The 18,079-nt window shown below is 40.1% G+C and overlaps 1 protein-coding gene across 8 annotated transcripts in view; it reads left to right on the top strand.

Annotated features, from left to right (window-relative positions):
* FN1 (fibronectin 1) overlaps nucleotides 1-18,079 on the top strand; it is a 69,523-nt gene extending 51,444 nt beyond the window's left edge. For 2 of the 8 annotated variants that reach the window (XM_036857091.1, XM_036857094.1), the window contains 14 exons: nucleotides 360-629; nucleotides 1,802-1,989; nucleotides 2,840-2,927; nucleotides 3,795-3,971; nucleotides 5,012-5,101; nucleotides 5,343-5,522; nucleotides 6,653-6,742; nucleotides 8,070-8,176; nucleotides 9,175-9,313; nucleotides 11,525-11,689; nucleotides 13,563-13,688; nucleotides 14,214-14,320; nucleotides 16,887-16,997; nucleotides 17,320-18,079. In XM_036857091.1, coding sequence (XP_036712986.1) covers nucleotides 360-629; nucleotides 1,802-1,989; nucleotides 2,840-2,927; nucleotides 3,795-3,971; nucleotides 5,012-5,101; nucleotides 5,343-5,522; nucleotides 6,653-6,742; nucleotides 8,070-8,176; nucleotides 9,175-9,313; nucleotides 11,525-11,689; nucleotides 13,563-13,688; nucleotides 14,214-14,320; nucleotides 16,887-16,997; nucleotides 17,320-17,391 — 1,910 coding nt within the window. In that variant the 3' untranslated portion in view covers nucleotides 17,392-18,079. Of the gene's footprint in view, nucleotides 1-359; nucleotides 630-1,801; nucleotides 1,990-2,839; nucleotides 2,928-3,794; nucleotides 3,972-5,011; nucleotides 5,102-5,342; nucleotides 5,523-6,652; nucleotides 6,743-7,709; nucleotides 8,177-9,174; nucleotides 9,314-11,524; nucleotides 11,690-13,562; nucleotides 13,689-14,213; nucleotides 14,321-16,886; nucleotides 16,998-17,319 lie in introns of all 8 variants that reach the window. The other 6 variants (XM_036857087.1, XM_036857089.1, XM_036857095.1 and 3 more) reach the window with 3 other exon arrangements.

The raw sequence follows: 18,079 nt of genomic DNA, 5'->3' as shown, positions 1-18,079 counted from the left end.
ACTTTGCCATTTCCAAGGTATAAAAAATCCAGGTCTGTGAGACTAACATCACATTGCAAAAACAAATCTTGGTAGAATATCTTAAAATGAGTATAAATAAATCCTCATTTGGGGACATTTTGCAGGGTATCTCCACATCTCATGTACACCTATGTTTTAATAAGTGATGCGACATTAAATATTTTCTGAACCAAAAAACCTTAAGCAAGGGTCAAGTAATTTTCCATTTAATAGTGGGTTAATTGGAATTTAATTCATCAAAGAAAAATGGTATCTGCAGAACTGCTTTGCATGTTATAAAAATGCTTATTTCGCAACTTGCTTTTCACATAACCTCTTACCATTAATTTGCCTAACAGACATTGATCGCCCTAAAGGACTGGCATTCACTGATGTGGATGTCGATTCCATCAAAATTGCTTGGGAAAGCCCACAGGGGCAAGTTTCCAGGTACAGGGTGACCTACTCGAGCCCTGAGGATGGAATCCATGAGCTATTCCCTGCACCTGATGGTGAAGAAGAGACTGCAGAGCTGCAAGGCCTCAGGCCGGGTTCTGAGTACACAGTCAGTGTGGTTGCCTTGCACGATGATATGGAGAGCCAGCCCCTGATTGGAACCCAGTCCACAGGTATATCGTTAATTGCGCTGCTGGGTGCTCATGGGAGCAGCGGCTTTATGCCCTGCTGAATGCATTATACTTTATCAGGCTATCGATTCCCGTGCAAGTGGGTACCCCAAAAATCCACCTCTCTATTAGGAAAGACCCTCTTTAAAGAAGAATAGTAATAAGCAATAAAATGTAGGTGACGTTTAGATAAAGTCTAATAAAAGGAAATTTTGGAGTAGCTTGGTTTACAAACAAGGTCATAAAGTGAGACATTTGAAGAGAACATGAAAATTGTGGATTATTTCCTAAGCCTTGACTCCCTGTGGTTACTTATGCTCATTGTATATGAAGGAAAGAAATTTGGCATCCTAAGGAACCCAAACTGGGCCATTTCATAGCAGCAGGATTCTGAGAACACATGGGTAAGACCTTCCTTCTCTGGTTAGAGATCATGTGCTAGGTGTATAATTTGCTTAAAGGATTGAGAATCAGACACATAGGAAACAGTTGATAGGGCAAATGCTTTCCACCTTCTTTATCCTCTCATGCTTTATTTCTAAAGCAGAGTGGAGTGCTAAAGATGTCTCCTCGTGACAGCATAAACCCTGGAGGTGACAATCCGTATTATTGCTCTTTGCTTCTCTTTTCTGCTTCTGTTGTGAGCCAATTTTCTTCTGCTGCTGCACCACAGAGAATACTTCAAATTTAGCAGTGGTATCTTCCATGAAGTCCAAACAAAGAGAATAAAATCATATTCTGTCTTTGGAGGGATGAAATAGTCTGTGAGATGGTTTTCCATACAAAGATAATTTCTATCAGAAAGGGGCTGCTGCTCATCTTTTCATAGAAATGGAAAGATCAATCCTAATGGCCAATAAGCCAATTTGACTTTAATTTATTAAGGGAAAGTGAAAAAAAACAACTGCTAAAACCTTAAGTCCCTTAGAGTTTTGGCATTTACCCAAGTGCTTCCAGTGATTCTGAGCACTGCTGGATAAAAAACACATTTTTTTTCAGCAAACATTTTCTTCATTTTGCATCCCCTTTTGTCCTTTCTTGTACTGAATCTTTGCTTGACTAGGGTACCCACCCAACCAAACACGTACAACCTATCTACTTCTTGGAATTCACTTTATTTTCCCCCTTTCCCCATTTACTGTAAGATAACCTCTAACCAATGACCATCCTGACAGCCATTCCTGCACCAACCAACCTGAAGTTCACTCAGGTTTCACCAACCAGCCTGGCCGCCCAGTGGACAGCACCCAATGTTCAGCTCACTGGATATCGAGTGCGGGTGACCCCTAAGGAGAAGACCGGACCAATGAAAGAAATCAACCTTGCTCCCGATAGCTCATCTGTGGTTGTGTCAGGACTCATGGTAAGAAGTGTCCTTTTTTTCATTGGACTAAGGAAGTAGGTCATTTCTTACACAGTTGAAGGTGGTGGAAATATAATATAATAAATCTGTGTTCTTTGCCTCTGCCGTCAAATTAAATTTATCATAATTTTGTATCAAGTAGAATTACTTTGTGTTGACCTAAGCTATCAGGGACAGAATTTGATGAGCAGCATTGGATGTTGCATAGCTCTTTAAGTGTATTCTGTTTATTTTAAAATGTTGTATTGTGTGTGCAGGGGGGGCAATTTATATATCCATAGGCTGAATGCATAAATCTACTTTAGTTATGCTTTTTCTCAGCCCTGTTACCTTTGCAAGGAATATTCTCCAGTTTTTACCAACCCAGCCTGATCCTACCTTCCTTAAGTCATTTTTAATCCTTCTAGATGTGCATGCAGAAAGTTAGCCAGGAACCTAGGAAATTGTTCTACTTCTTAACATAAGGCCAATTCCAGGAGAAACTACAGAAAGAGGCTTCAGAGATAGACTATTCTCTTTGTCTCTCTATGATCAGAAAAATTCATGATTTGCACCTGTCAGATCATAAAAGAGAAAAAGAGGCTAATACCATTTTCCTCATTTTGTATCAGCTTAGCATAAATATGTAAGTTATGGCTTACTTGGGCTTAACCCCAGGTGCATTTTTAAATTCATGTAATTAAATGTGTTGTCACTGTAGGAAGGAAATTAATACAGGAACTTACAGTTCTGCGGGTTTTGCTAGCTTACTTTTTCTTTTCTAACCATTGCATTTTTTCTAATGCTGGAGCGAAAATTCCTGGGCTTCAGAAGATCACATTGCTAAAGCTTACTGCGCCCTTCTTTCTAGGTGGCCACTAAATATGAAGTGAGTGTCTATGCTCTTAAGGACACTTTGACAAGCAGACCAGTTCAGGGAGTCGTCACGACTCTGGAGAGTGAGTAATCAAACTTATTAGTGTCAACAAACGTTCTGGATAGACAAAAATTAAAGAATGGCAAATGCCTTTCTAGATCACTAAGTGAACAATGAAATGATTCCCAGTTTGGAAATTGATTTGCTTTCCCAGTTACTACTGTTGCCTTCCGTGCCTCTCCAGAAAGTGGTCTACTGGCGCATACGTGGAATCACTTCATGATGTGATAGTGTTGGTGCAGGGAACTAGGACTAACACCTAGGTTATGTTCTACTGGTTAGAATTTGTTTTCATAGAGTTAAGTTTGAGGAGGACACGTTGGCTTCTGTTGTATCTTAACAGTGCAGTAAGTATTGGACAATACTGGGCCCAGGTTCTAGCTTTCTGCCATATCAATAAGCCACAGTTATTCTTTTTCAGAAATCACATAAAGTGTCAAAGTCTTCTCATCTATGAAATAAGGATGGCGTTGCACCTATTGAGAAAAAATATGACTCTATATAAGAAGGACAAAATACTAGCAATACATTATTATATATATGAATATATATACCTTCCTTATATTATTACACATATTTTATATTATAATAACAATAATTTTAACACTTACTGAGGTATTTGTAGATATATAAAGCCAGCCTTGGGAACCACTGACAGTACTTGTAAAGCTTTTCAGTTCTTAAAAAAAAAGTACACGAGGTGAATATTTTCATTTTTCCTAATTACTGTCTGCTTTTTCTCTCTGGATGCCACAGGAGAAAATCTATACATTATTAGTCATGTGTAGAAATTGATGTATTTGTATATAATAAAGAAACATTTTAAAATATCGAAACCTTACCCATATGAGCCAGCCAGGCACTAATCTCTGGCTGTCATCCCGTGCAGATGTCAGCCCCCCAAGAAGGGCCCGTGTGACAGATGCTACTGAGACCACCATCACCATTAGCTGGAGAACCAAGACTGAGACGATCACTGGCTTCCAAGTCGATGCCATCCCAGCCAATGGCCAGACTCCAATTCAGAGAACCATCAAGCCAGATGTCAGAAGCTACACCATCACAGGTCCGGGAGCTCACTCTACTGACCACATTTTTTTTTTTTTTTATAAATTTATTTATTTATGGCTGTGTTGGGTCTTCGTTGCAGTGTCAGGCTTCTCATTGCAGTGGCTTCTCTTGTTGCAGAGCTCGGGCTCTAGGCGCGTGGGCTTCAGTAGTTGTGGCACACGGGCTTAGTTGCTCCACGGCATGTGGGGTCTTCTGGGACCAGGGCTCGAACCCGTGTCCCCTGCATTGGCAGGTGGATTCTTAACCACTGGGCCACCAGGAAAGTCCCCTGACCACATTTGATAACTGCCATTCACAACATAAATTAGCTTATTAGTCTTTCTACCACTTACACTGATTAAATTTATCTTCAGTGTTTTATGATAACCCAGCTCTATTTTTTACAACGTATTTTCATCCCATGATCAAAACATTTTGTCCTGTGAACGCCTGGTTTTGTCTAATGTTTGCCAGAGGAATGGCATAAGTCCCATTCATCAGAGATCTTTCATCAATGAACCCTCTCTTATGGGAAAAAAATTATACATAATGCTTGAAAGCCAAAAGAAACTCAGTGATAGTGTCTAGTTCTTAACATTCACATAGACTATAAAGCAGAATTAAATTTGAAAAAGCAAACGACACTACTTCATAGAGATCAAAGCTGTTGTCAGAGAATGTTCAATATCTGGGTCAATTTAGGTCTTTTTGAGATTGAAAATTCTGATTCCAGTGCCCAACCAGTGACCATCTGATAAAACACAGTCAGTAGGTGCTCACCCCTATCACCAAGATAGTCACTTCTAACAGCATTTTTGGATTTTAAAGTTTATTTTAGCCAATGTCTTTTTGTGCATCTGTGCCTTTCTTTTGAGATGTCTTTCTCATGAGCAGTTAACACCCATACCGTGCTCTAATTTATTGTTCAAATGTGAACCACTTCCATGGTCTGTATAAACAGGCAATGATAGGAGGAACCATGAAAATTGCAGATGAGTTTGAAAATTTTCCTAGTAAATGAAGATCAGATAAAAATCATCTCTTCACCAATCCCAGGTTTACAACCCGGCACTGACTACAAGATCCACTTGTACACCTTGAATGACAATGCCCGGAGCTCCCCTGTGGTCATCGACGCCTCTACTGGTAACTACACTTTCTACTGAAGAAATGCCACTGACTTATATGTTTGTGTGATCAGTCACGTGAACTTGAGCAACAGAAATGAGCTGATACCTTTGTATTCCAGATCACAGTGAATCATTTTTACTGTTTACAGAACTCTCAGATTCTCTCAAGTCTGTTTTTAAGGGCTGGGAAAAGAATGTGGGAATAATTTTCTTGGTTATTCATTTCCTTAAAGAGATATAACTTTGTTTTCTTTTAGCCATTGATGCACCATCCAACCTGCATTTCCTGACCACCACGCCCAACTCCCTGCTGTTATCATGGCAGCCACCTCGTGCCAGGATTACCGGTTACATCATCAAGTATGAGAAGCCTGGGTCCCCTCCCAGAGAAGTGGTCCCTCGGCCCCGCCCTGGTGTCACAGAAGCTACTATTACTGGTATTGCTGCTTCCATGCTGCCATTTTCCTCTTTACTCTCTAGGACACACAAAGTGCTTAGCAGACTCCAACTGTGTCTTTGGTGCTGTACCATGAGAACAAAAAGCCCCATTGCTGACAACTTCAAAAAGCATTCTCTATGGAGGAGCTGTCAAGCTTGATACATCTCAGAATTCACAACAAAGCAATAATTTCAATACTGTCATAATGGCATAACTAGAATCTTTTTATCTGCTGTACGTTTGCCAGACAGCTATCAGTTCTTCCTAGAAAAAGACATTTTTCAAAGCAAACTAGCAAATTTTGATACTGTTCTCTCACTCAGCAACCTAAAGAATGGTAAGTCTGCAGGATTTGCCAGACTGCCACCTGCGATGGCCCTCATTATCCGGTTTCACAGGATAGGCCTTGAGGCAAAGTGATTCCCAATCACCCATACTGGAGAGAGTGCTTGGGATGGGGAATAAGAGATCATAGGCCTCTGGTATTGTTTTTGTCCAAGAGATTATACGGTAAACTGTGTATACAGGCTATCATCTAGACTTAAAAATCCTATAGAACACACAGCTACCAGAAGGAGACACTGCTTCTTTAGAAACTTTGGAGACAGGAAAATAGAATCAGATATGGAAGGCGTTGAATTAGATACTTCCTACAGGGACCACACAAAGAGTGGTCACTCTTTCCTGCAGAGCACTTTTTTGTAGTCTTACTTTTTCATTGATCCTGCCACTGAGAGCCATCTGTTTGTTAGGCCTAAGTAGACTCATGTATACAGTCTGCACTGATCTCTCCCAAGTGTGTATTTCACTGGCAGTGTACAACGCTGATAGATTTTCTTGAATTCAAATAAGCAGATGAGACCACATGTTAACAGAATACCCAGGAAAAGTAAAGTGCTTATTCAGGTGTCAGACTTGACAGGAAGATAATTAATTTGCTAAGTGGCTGTTGTATACAGAGTATTTGAGTGTGTGCAGAAGCAAAACGAAGTCAGTTTTGCCTTTCAAGAGGCCAATGGCCAGCTGGAGAGAGGATGCTTGCTTCCCAGTAGTATCTCCTGGTGAGATCAACTTTCATTTGACTAGCTGAGCCCACAGACATAATGTGATGATCTGTCCTTCCATCAGGTCTGGAGCCAGGAATCGAGTACACAATCCAAGTCATTGCCCTCAAGAACAATCAGAAGAGTGAGCCTCTGATCGGGAGGAAAAAGACAGGTAAAGAGCACCTTCCTCGGTGGTTAACAGGGAGATGGCCAAGACAAAACTAATTACGAATGATTCATTTTGCAGGGAAAAAGTGCTCCAGGTTTCGATGCATTTCTCATGAAACTTTTTTTTTCTCTAACAGCATATAGCATGTATGCTGTGCTCTTTGATAGCAAGAATAAGCTAACCATCTGCAGAGCTGTTTTATTTTTTTCCTAGCCAGTCAACATAAAAGCCTTTTATTCATCTTTAAAAAATTCAAACCAGATATTAAAATGTAAAAACCAAGTTGCGATCGTTGCTGTTCTTCTATACATTCTTTTGAAGTTAAAAATGTTTTTATAAGAAGGGGGGAGGGGAGGGAAAAATCTTTCTCATTTGTCTTTATTTATTATTTGGTTTCTAAAACTTCGAACTAAATAATGTCTTACTTTTTTATCCAATTTCAGTTTCATTTGAAGAACGTGCTTTATTTATGCTGATAGGAGAATTTTGAAATAAATTTTATGTGTGTATTTTAATCTATTCTCTTAGCATTTCAAACTATGAAAAACTACTGCACCAAACCTCTGGAGTTCTCATACTTCAGACGCTGATATAATTAGTCTGGATTCTAGTCCTCATAACATGATTCTCACGTGAAAAAGAGAAAAAAGGCTGCATATTTCAGTTCCATTAGGCTTAATTTGAGCAGAGGCAGCTTCTATGGGGCTCAGCGGTTCAAAGCTTTGTGTGTATGATAAATTCATACTAACACTTTTTTCGTTCCAAACTATAAAGAAAACTTTGAGAAAAATCATAAAGATTTCTTTCTGGAAAAAAAAGTGTTTTGTGACCTAAGAACTGCTTATTTTCCAGGAGCTTTGATCTGATTGAAAAAAATAGTCGTTGTTGCCTGAACTGATAACGGCTCCCGAGGCTACTTCTGGGAGCTTAACGCGCTTTGCTTTTTTTGGCTCTAACCTCTCTTGGCTAGATGAGCTTCCCCAACTGGTAACCCTTCCACACCCCAATCTTCATGGACCAGAGATCCTGGATGTTCCCTCCACAGTTCAAAAGACCCCTTTCATCACCAACCCTGGGTATGACACTGGAAACGGTATTCAGCTTCCTGGCACTTCTGGTCAGCAGCCCAGTCTTGGGCAACAAATGATCTTTGAGGAGCATGGTTTTAGGCGAACCACACCGCCCACAATGGCCAGCCCCGTAAGGCATAGGCCAAGACCGTATCCACCGAATGTAAATGAGGAGATCCAAATTGGTCCTGTCCCCAGGGGAGACGTAGACCATCATCTCTACCCTCACGTTCTGGGACTCAATCCAAATGCTTCTACAGGACAAGAAGCTCTCTCTCAGACAACCATCTCATGGACTCCATTCCAGGAAAGCTCTGAGTATATCATTTCATGTCATCCAGTTGGCATTGATGAAGAACCCTTACAGGTAATTCATGTTTCTCTTTACTTCTGGGCAGCCTGGGAAAAAAAGTAAGCTAGGCTACTGAAGTGACCAGAGCTCTGATGTCCAGTGGTCATACTTCTAGAACCTCTTAGAAAGGTGGCGTGCTTAAGTCCTGATTTTCTTTTTTAATCTCAGTACGGCTCTACTTTAGGGGATGTTCCAAAGAGTGTCATTAGCTTTCGTTTAGTAGAGAATAAAATCATTTCTATTATTATCGATCATTTGAGGCTCCATGGTAATATAGACAAAGAAATGATCTTAGAAAAGAGAGAGAGAGATTCTGCCTGAATTTACTTTTGTCCAGGAAGGGCTAAAATGCCATCGTTACGGTTTGTCCTTGAGGAATCCCATTACCTACAATATGTCAGAGGAGAAAGAACTTGGCTGAAGCTGTGCCTATAAGTGATTGATTCTCTGACTAAAACTTCTATGCTTTAATTTGTCTTGCTGATATCAATGTTGACTGTTTTCTTATTTTTAGAAGGTGGCAGACTTTTAAATACTGACTACACTGTGGAGGATTTATGAGCTTAGAAACATGAGTTTGAGGATTTGCCAAAGGGTTTGAAGGACCCCATGTTGGGGTCAGATGCCACTTGCGTGGGATGCATGTGTATCCCACATAGCGCAGCGTCCACCTTTTATGGGAAGGGGGCATGGCCACGGCTGCCAGTGGGCTTGCCCAGACTGCAGCTACAGCAGGATGAAGAGGAGGCTGTCTCTAGAATTAGTGAGGGTTCCTGGTAACTGTGGAGCACATAGGGTAGATTTTTGGCAGGAAAATCTGTCACGTAGAAATGATAGCCCCTCACTCAGGCTCCATTTCTCTCCTTCTCTGGTTGGTACCTTTACGCTCTTCATCTTTGTCTCCCTTTGCTTTGTTTACACAGTAAGAGTTACTGAGAAGAGAATAGGGAAAGTCATATCAATTCCTCACTATAATGCTTTCTCCCCTACTTTGGATGTGCTAATAATTGCAGTTCCGAGTTCCTGGAACGTCTGCTAGTGCCACCTTGACGGGTCTTACCAGAGGGGCCACCTACAACATCATAGTGGAGGCAATAAAAGACCAGAAGAGGCACAAGGTTCGGGAGCAAGTAGTTACTGTGGGCAACTCTGGTATGTGAACATCGGGGTTATTTGGGCAAAAGCTCTGGACTACCCCAGAGATGCTTCTTCAAGTGACTGTTCCTTTCTTGCTGTTGTCTTTCGACTTTAGGAAATAATTCCATGAAGTAACTGAGCAACTTTAAATTCAATTATTTTCCCCTCAGAGTATCGTAGTATCTTGTAAAACACATACATAAATACAGTCTCAAACAGTGATACAATGATAGACCTGGAAGGGACTTCAAATATTGTTTAGTCCAACACTGTGAGTCCCGGCTAGTGAGTATCTGGGTTGATATAGGACACAAGTCTCCCAATCTCTGTTCCCAGACCCTCTTCATCTTACCAGGTTGCTGTACTCCTGAGTAAGTTTTAAGTACTGAAAGTGATTACCTGTACAGGAAATGCCTTATCTGCCGACATCAATGCCTGCTGGGTTTTGGTCCTGATGTAAGATGCTACCAGCATAGTCCATTTCTGTCCAAAGAGCTCCCTTATTCCCACGTTATTTCATGATTATATAGGCCTAAAACCACAATGAGGTTAAATGGTCATTGACTCTTTGTAGCACCTGGAAAGTTCCATTAAACCAGTAGTGTATCACCTGGCTTTTCAAACTCCAGCAAGCTGGAGAGTCACCAAGAAACATGAGATAGGGAATAATCAAAATCATGAATCTCAAATTTTCCAACTGGAGGGTTCTCCATTCCCCATCAGCAGGGAGTGCTGAATTCTGTCTGCCAAGTGACAGGCTTTATTCCTACGGCCAGTTACTTAACCTCAGCCTCCTTCCTCATTCAATAGGTGACTGTGTTCTTTTACGTGTATAAAAGCCTGTGAATTAAGCAGTTGAATTTTTTTTTGGGGGGGGGGATTATTTTGTGCTTATTGTATTATATATCCATGGTAATGCACACTTTTTGCTTCACGTGGTTTTGCTAGTAGAATGCCATGTGAAAGGAATTTTCAAGAGCACAAAGGTCTTTGTGCTTTTTCCACATCATTTTTTTAAAAGATTCCATCTCCAGAACTTTGGTCAGGTGGAATTTTAACTCCTGGCTATCTTTAGGAGGGTTATTGAAACCCCTCATAGCAGTTTAAGTTCCTTCCATTTTTCTTTCCAACTCCTTGTTCCCAGCAGCAATATTCTGCATTCTAGCCAGGTTCTCCCAGCTTTGAGACATTTCAGACATCTTAGTTTCAACAAAACTCTATTTTCTTCCACTGTGATGCCTTTCAAAATACTAGACACTTCAAATATCTATTGCTTTTGAGCTTTTGATTTTTGCACTGTGAAAAGAAATATACACAGTGGGATTCAAAGTCACAGAAGTTAGTTTACTTAATTTTTAGAGAATAATTTGAAGCATGCTTTGTTTGCATAGATTATTTTAAAATAAGCTTTCCCAAAACATAAAGACCAGATCTTAGGCAACATGAAGAGATTCCATTACTTAATTTCTAAGCCATCGATATCCCATTGCTTTCTCTTATTTGGAACAGTTGGTTTTATTGATAGAGTAAAGCAGTCTGACCATTATGAAAAGACTGTAGAAAATCTAGGCTTTTTGCACTATTATACAAAAAAATGCAATAAAATAAATGCGGTCACATTTTAATGGTATATAAAACTGTGACAACTTTTACATTAAAAGCAAAAGATGCCCTCTAATAATTATTCTTTATTTGGTGAGCACTTTCTAAGTGTTGGTAATAGGCCAGTGCTTTGAATTCATGATCTCATGTAATCTTCACAAGATCCTGAGTAGGTGGAGATATTTTTATTTTTATCCCCACGTTACAGAGGAGGGAAATAAGGCAGAGAAATGTTAAATAACTAGCTTAGGGTCACTCAGGTACTGATGGAGAAGAATTTCTAGCCTTTGCATCCCACTGAAGTTCTTATTTGCCTCATGATCTGTTCCATGTTATATAGACTAGATTTACTAGAAATGATTTTTTTTTTTAGAACTGAGGGCAAAAGTGAAAGATGGGCTCCTTTTAAGAGGCTTGTGGCAAGTGTTCACTAGCAAAATTTAAGCATTGTTTATTAGAGCAGTTGATGCACTGATAGAACAGATGAGTGCTTTTTACTGCTACCGGGATTTTTATTTTCGAATAAGTCGTTATATACAATAATTCAGTTCTCTTATGGTCCAAAACCATAATAAGATGTCTTTTTTTTTTTTTTTTTGCCTTTTCCTCCTTTTCTTCATGTAGTTGACCAAGGCCTAAACCAACCCACGGATGACTCGTGCTTCGACCCCTACACGGTTTCCCATTATGCCATTGGAGAGGAGTGGGAGCGATTGTCTGAATCTGGCTTTAAGCTCTCATGCCAGTGCTTAGGCTTTGGCAGTGGTCATTTCAGATGTGATTCATCTAGTGAGTAGCTTGCTTTGTCCATCTCTTGCATTCGCATGCATTCGCACAATGTGCCAAAGAAGGAAGCATGTTTGGCAGATGCAACCTCTTCCAAACATGAAGCAAACGAGGAGAGACTGCTTGACTCAAAGTAACATTTTGCATCATATAAAAATGATGGGAAATTTTACTTGTTGAATATTGCTTCGTCTCAAAGGTTGTATTTCAATATGACTATTAATTAAAAATAAATTTGCAATGGTAATACGATTTTTAAAAATTTTTTGTTAAATAAATAAAGTCAAACTCTTTGGAGCCAGGTCTAATGAAGGGTATCAGAGACACAACGGAACCTCAAGTCTCTTTTAATCTGTAATGTTGAGTGAGCTCAGAGGTGAATATTTATACTTACAAATATTCTATCTCTTTTGACACAAACCAAATATACACATATCATAGTATATATACACACTCACACACACACACACTTTCATATCTCACATACACACTCATACCATACATACACATACACACATTGGGTAGCTTGAATCTTGCCAAGTAATGTGGAGAGTACAGATAATCCATTTGTAGACAATTAAGAATCAACTTCAATTGAAAAATATTTGATTTTCAAATTATAAAAGGATTTTATTATTTAAAATTATTTTTTAGTTAAAATAATCCTAGGAATTACTTATCATGCTTTGAGGTTTAGTATTAGAATTTATAAATCCTTCATTTCTGCTTTGTTTTTAGGGGATGTGATTATTATTGAAAATTGGTTCATTTTCATAGGTGTTAATCATTATGCCTTATAACAAGCCTCCTATAGACATGTCCAGGAATTGTACTGGGTGAAATATGACATAATGATTTTTTAAAGATCTTAAGAGTATTTTACTTAACTTGTATACACGAACTGGTTTAATTCAGACTGAAATATAAAAACAACTAATTTTTTCAATGCAGACTACTGTGCTTGAGCATCTGAAAATAGAAAGAAGTGTCATATGCTGTTTAGGAGTTGGAAGTTTTAACATTTGGCATCAATTAGGTGGTTTTTAATTTCTGAAACTATGCTATTTTTAAGTCTGTATATTTATTACCTATGTAAGTATTAGACGCAACTGTGGGAGCAGAGCTGTAAGTTGATTTATGTGATTCTTTGGCTCAACTTACATATTCTTCACTTAGATGTCATAATTATTGACTAACTTTTTTAAAGTTTTAGGAATGACTGACGTTGATAAAATAGAAGTTGTGTATATTATATAAACTTCCAAAGTTTGTTTTGTTTTAGTATAAACTTTGAAGATTCAAAAGTCATCTTTTATGTATGGTAGTTAAAGATATATAACTGTGAATTTTAGATGTTCCTTAGAACCAGTCTTATTTGTAGGATGATAACCATTGATTTATCATTTTGTTTGTTTTTGTTTTGATACATAGGTTTATTCTTTCACTTTTCCTATTTACAAGAAACAGGTTGTAGTGTGTAGAAACCAGCTGATCTTTGCGTTTTGGTTAATTGAACTTTGTATCCAGAATCTCTGCAAATCCAAAAGTGACTTTTCATCTGTTATCTATTTTTAGCCTTCCCAATTTTAAACCTTAATAGGGAGAATTCAAATGAAGGTCATTGACTATTCTTGTGAAATGATTATGATGGAATGGACTGGGTCTTAAAATATCCGAGAAAATGTTAAGTGGTAAAGATATTTTAAAATCCAACCAAAAAAGTGGTTTGTCAGAGAGATCATGACCTTCATCTTTCCTTGCCACTCCTTCCAGATACCTGGCTTTGAAAATCTGGTGACATGTCCCAGTAGGCTCACCATCTTGTGAGTCAGAACATGCCAATAACTCCTTGCCTCTGATCTTCCCCACCCCCCAGAATGGTGCCATGATAATGGTGTGAACTACAAGATTGGAGAGAAGTGGGATCGTCAGGGAGAAAATGGCCAGATGATGAGCTGCACGTGTCTTGGAAATGGAAAAGGAGAATTCAAGTGCGATCCCCGTACGTTGCCACAAACCATTCTTAGTGCCTTCTTGAGCACTCCCACCTTCATTACTGAGCTGTAACTCTCATCCCTAGAAATGATTGGAGACTTTAGGTCTTCTTCAGGAGTGAACGGTGGGTTTGTTAATCTTTTGATTTGGGACAGCAGAGACAAGCTTCAAAAATGAGCCATAATTTAATGTTGTTATAGGGCACTTTAGCACTTTTCCGACCTGAGTATTTTGACCATAATCTGCAGTGAAATGTAACAAGAAAGCCTTACGGGTCTTTAGATTCAACTTTTAAAATATGATCTCTATCTTTACATTGAACCTTTTCCAGTTTATTAGATCTAGTCTTTGGAAATGCTGCCCTAAGATCTATACAGCAGTACCTCTCTTACGGATGATTCCCATTAACATGTGGGACATGGGCTGTGATGATATAAATTTAGGAGAGAAACAAACCCACCCCCATAGAGGGGTCAAGTCTGTATTATTGTTCTCAGTCTTACACGTGCTTATGATTTGTGTGTCCACGTAGATGAGGCAACATGTTACGACGATGGGAAGACGTACCACGTGGGAGAACAGTGGCAGAAAGAATATCTTGGCGCCATTTGCTCCTGCACGTGCTTTGGAGGCCAGCGGGTAAGACCAGATAGGCCAGGCTCTGTGCAATTTAGACAAGGGGGGGAGGTTCCTATACGGACAATTAAGAGTTATGCTTCCTGTGTGTGTGCTGTGCACACAAGTGTGGTAGTGCCCCTTATGAAATGGGGAAATACTTCATCTCCTGTTGGAACATAAGGCTACTGAATACCCCTTTCCAGTTCTCCCCCTTTGTGGCAGCCTTAGCCCCCTCCCCCATACCTACTATTCTCAGACTGCCTCCGTTCTTCAGCAACTGAAGTGTTAAACGCTGGGTAGCACTGGGCTTCTTGCTCCATTCTGTTGGGCAGGTGCCCCTGTGATACTGCTGTTAAATATTTTGAATACCCAGATCTAAGAAAATACCACTTCTTTGTACCCTCTCTCAATCCTCAACTAGATTCCTGCCATAGGTCTAGTGCTATGCTCAGGAATATGGGACACACAGAGGGAGTGAGAAATGGTCCTGGCTCTTAATGATATAGTTGGAGACATTAAATTAGCATACACTGAAAGCCCAGCTAATTAAGTCAGGTTCTGAGTGGGTCTGACAAACCCAGTTCCCACGTAGGCTGATGTCAGCAGGAAAGGTTTGGTGGAAAAGAGAAGCATGAACTGGCTGGGTTTTAGGGTATTTTTTAAAATTAATTATTTATTTATTTTTGGCTGCGTTGGGTCTTCGTTGCTGCGCGCGAGCTTTCTCTAGTTGTGGCGAGCGGGGTCTACTCTTCATTGTGGTGCGCGGCTTCTCACTGCGATGGCTTCTCTTATTGCAGAGCACGGGCTCTAGGTGCACGAGCTTCAGTAGTTGTGGCACTTGGGCTCAGTAGTTGTGGTTTGTGGGCTCTAGAGCACAGGCTCAGTAGTTGTGGCACAGGGGCTTAGTTGCTCCGTGGCAATGTGGGACTTCCCAGACCAGGTCTCGAACCCATGTCCCCTGCATTGGCAGGCGGATTCTTAACCACTGCGCCACCAGCGTAGTCCCCTGGCTGGGGTTTAGGATGGTTACAATTTGGTTGAGGGATGGGGGAAGCAGTGAGCACAGCCCCCTGGAATGGGAAGGAGCTGGCACATGTGGGCTCCAGTCAAACAACCCTCTGCCTGCTGTCTAGTGGTAAGACATTAAATGGGAAGAAGTGGGGGCCACTTACGGAGGGCCTCGGAAGTCCGTTATTTATGCCAGTACTTCTCAACCATTTCTAATCTGTGTCCTACTTCAACATAACAGAAAAGTGCTGTGCTTTCTTCTAATCTTTGAAATTACAAAATAAAATGCCTTATAACTCAAATAAAAGCAATGAAACATAATATTCCTTTGTTTTCAATGGAAACATACCCTCCCCAACAGCTTTTCAAATTCTGGTCCATGAAGAGCATGCTCCCTACTCCCGGGTAAGGCTCAGTGGTTGATGCCTTTGGCATTAGCCAGTTGCAGGTGCCCAAGAGAAAGGGAACATGATGGAAGACGGTTTTTAGGAAGATTAAACTGGCAGCAGAGAAGGGTCTTCAAGGGTCTGGCTGAGGGCAGCCCCTGGAAGCTACTCTCATCTTATTCCACCACTCGTGGTTGGGTGGGGAAAGAGTCTCTGTCTGTCTCTCTTTAACACATATAAAGACCGTGATCACAGAACTCAGTCATCTCTGGTCATGTGCTCAGTGCAGAAAAGTGTGATGGAAAGTGAATTTGTTGAGAGGTCTGTTTTGGTCTCACTTCAGCCTCTCTGCCTTATGATTTACGTACATGAAACCTTTCAGGTGTGACACCTGTTCTGTTCTAAAGCGAAGTGCGAAATGAAACACTTTAGACAGGAGTGGGAACTGTTAACGTGTTTATATGATAGCGAGATTCACTGATTCTGTAAGTAGGTATTTACCCGTACTGTCTTAGGTATTATGGGGAATATGCTTTTAAATGGACAAATATGTCTGAAATATTTCACTGACAATATAAGAAAGAAAGTAATTGTATTATTTAGGGTTCTTCTGGTTGTAAGAGAAAAGCCCAACTCTGGTTAATTTAGGCAGAAGAAGGCTCACATGACTGGAAAGTCCCAGGATCTCTCAGTAGAAAGAACATGACCAGGAGTCACCCAGCTGGGTGGCAGTCCCACTCCACTCACAGGTCACTGTGTGACTTCCCCGCCCCCCAGTCAGTCATTCCTCTGGGTCTCCTTTCCCTTACCTGTAAAATGAGGGTGTCTGTCCATGTGATCTCACGTTCCTTTTAAAAGCTCTAGGATTCCAGGAAAACCTCCTCCATCATGTAGTGTGGAAAGCTTATTAAGGAAGTCAGGACTGGAGTCAGCCTTAGCAGATGGGTGGGGTTTGTAAGACATTTCAGGAAAAAGGAAAAGCACAAATAGAGGCAGCTATAAAATATGAGTAATCAGCCAACATGTATTCTGTACGTTATAAATGCATGAAATCATCCTCAAAGCTTCCTTTGTGACTAACTGCATATATTTTGCCAACTCGTAAGAGCTGAAATTCTTCGACACAAGCCCTAAGTTGCGATGTTCTTGTGTTGTCATAAACCCCATCCGACTTCATGCCTCTGCTCTCTCAGGGCTGGCGCTGTGACAACTGCCGCAGACCAGGGGCTGAACCTGGTCACGAAGGCTCAACTGGCCACTCCTACAACCAGTATTCGCAGAGATACCATCAGAGAACAAACACTGTAAGTGCATTTGCACCCTGCGTGTTTCTCCCCTAAATGCAATTAGGCACATAGTAGGGAGTCTCTTTCTGTAGGTACCTTTCTTCTGAATGAACCAATTTTAAAAAACTCTTTTAAAAGACTTAAGAGTAGAAAGAATATTGTATCCTGTAACATAATTTGGGTTCTCTTGAGTATCTCCCATTGCCCAGTATATAGCTAAGCTCTTAAAGCAAGACATATTTTCCTATGCATAAGTAATTGTCAGAGAAGCCACCCTCCCCTTTTTTCTTCTGTAGCCTTTACAACATTGCTGTTAATTTTTCTTCTTCTTTTTTAACAGAATGTCAACTGCCCAATTGAGTGCTTCATGCCTTTAGATGTACAGGCTGACAGAGAAGATTCCCGAGAGTAATATTTCCAACCCAGAGAAACAAGCACGGATCTCTGTCAAGGTCCATCCAAACTGGAGTGATGTTAGCAGATCCCAGCTTAGTTTGTTTCTTTCTTATCCTCTGCTCTGGAGTAACTTTTCCAGCTTCAGCTCAATTCACAGCTTCTCCAAGCATCACCCTGGGAGTGTTTTTAGACTTCTCTCATAAATGGGGCAGTATGTTGCCGGTTCTCCAAAGTATTCAATACTGCTCAGTATTTTAAATGAAATGATTCTAACTTGTGATTTGGATTGGGATCAATAGGGAAGCACATGCACCAACCAAGATACAAAATGTCTTGAAAATGATATTACCAAAATTTTCAACAGGAAAGTTACCCAAACACTTCTGCTTCCACTTAACTATCTGGCCCACAATATTGTAGGAACGGCATGTCCTTGTTACTGTGATATTTGAAATATCTACAGTACTCACTAGTTCCAAATGATTCTAGTAATTGCCTAGAAATCTTTCTCTTACCTGTTATTTATCAATTTTTCCCTGTATTTTTATATGGAAAAAATTGTATTGAAGACACTTAGTATGCAGTTAATAAGAGGAATTTGGTCTAATTATGGTTGGTGATTATTTTTTATACTGTACATGCCAAAGCTTTACTACTGTGGAAAGACAACTGTTTAATAAAAGATTTACATTCCACAACTTGAA

The sequence above is a fragment of the Balaenoptera musculus genome, chromosome 7 (genome assembly GCF_009873245.2).
Source record: "Balaenoptera musculus isolate JJ_BM4_2016_0621 chromosome 7, mBalMus1.pri.v3, whole genome shotgun sequence".
Lineage (NCBI taxonomy): Eukaryota > Metazoa > Chordata > Mammalia > Artiodactyla > Balaenopteridae > Balaenoptera > Balaenoptera musculus.
The sequence above is the reverse complement of the archived record's forward strand: the minus strand, read 5'-3'. Positions and strand labels throughout refer to the sequence as shown.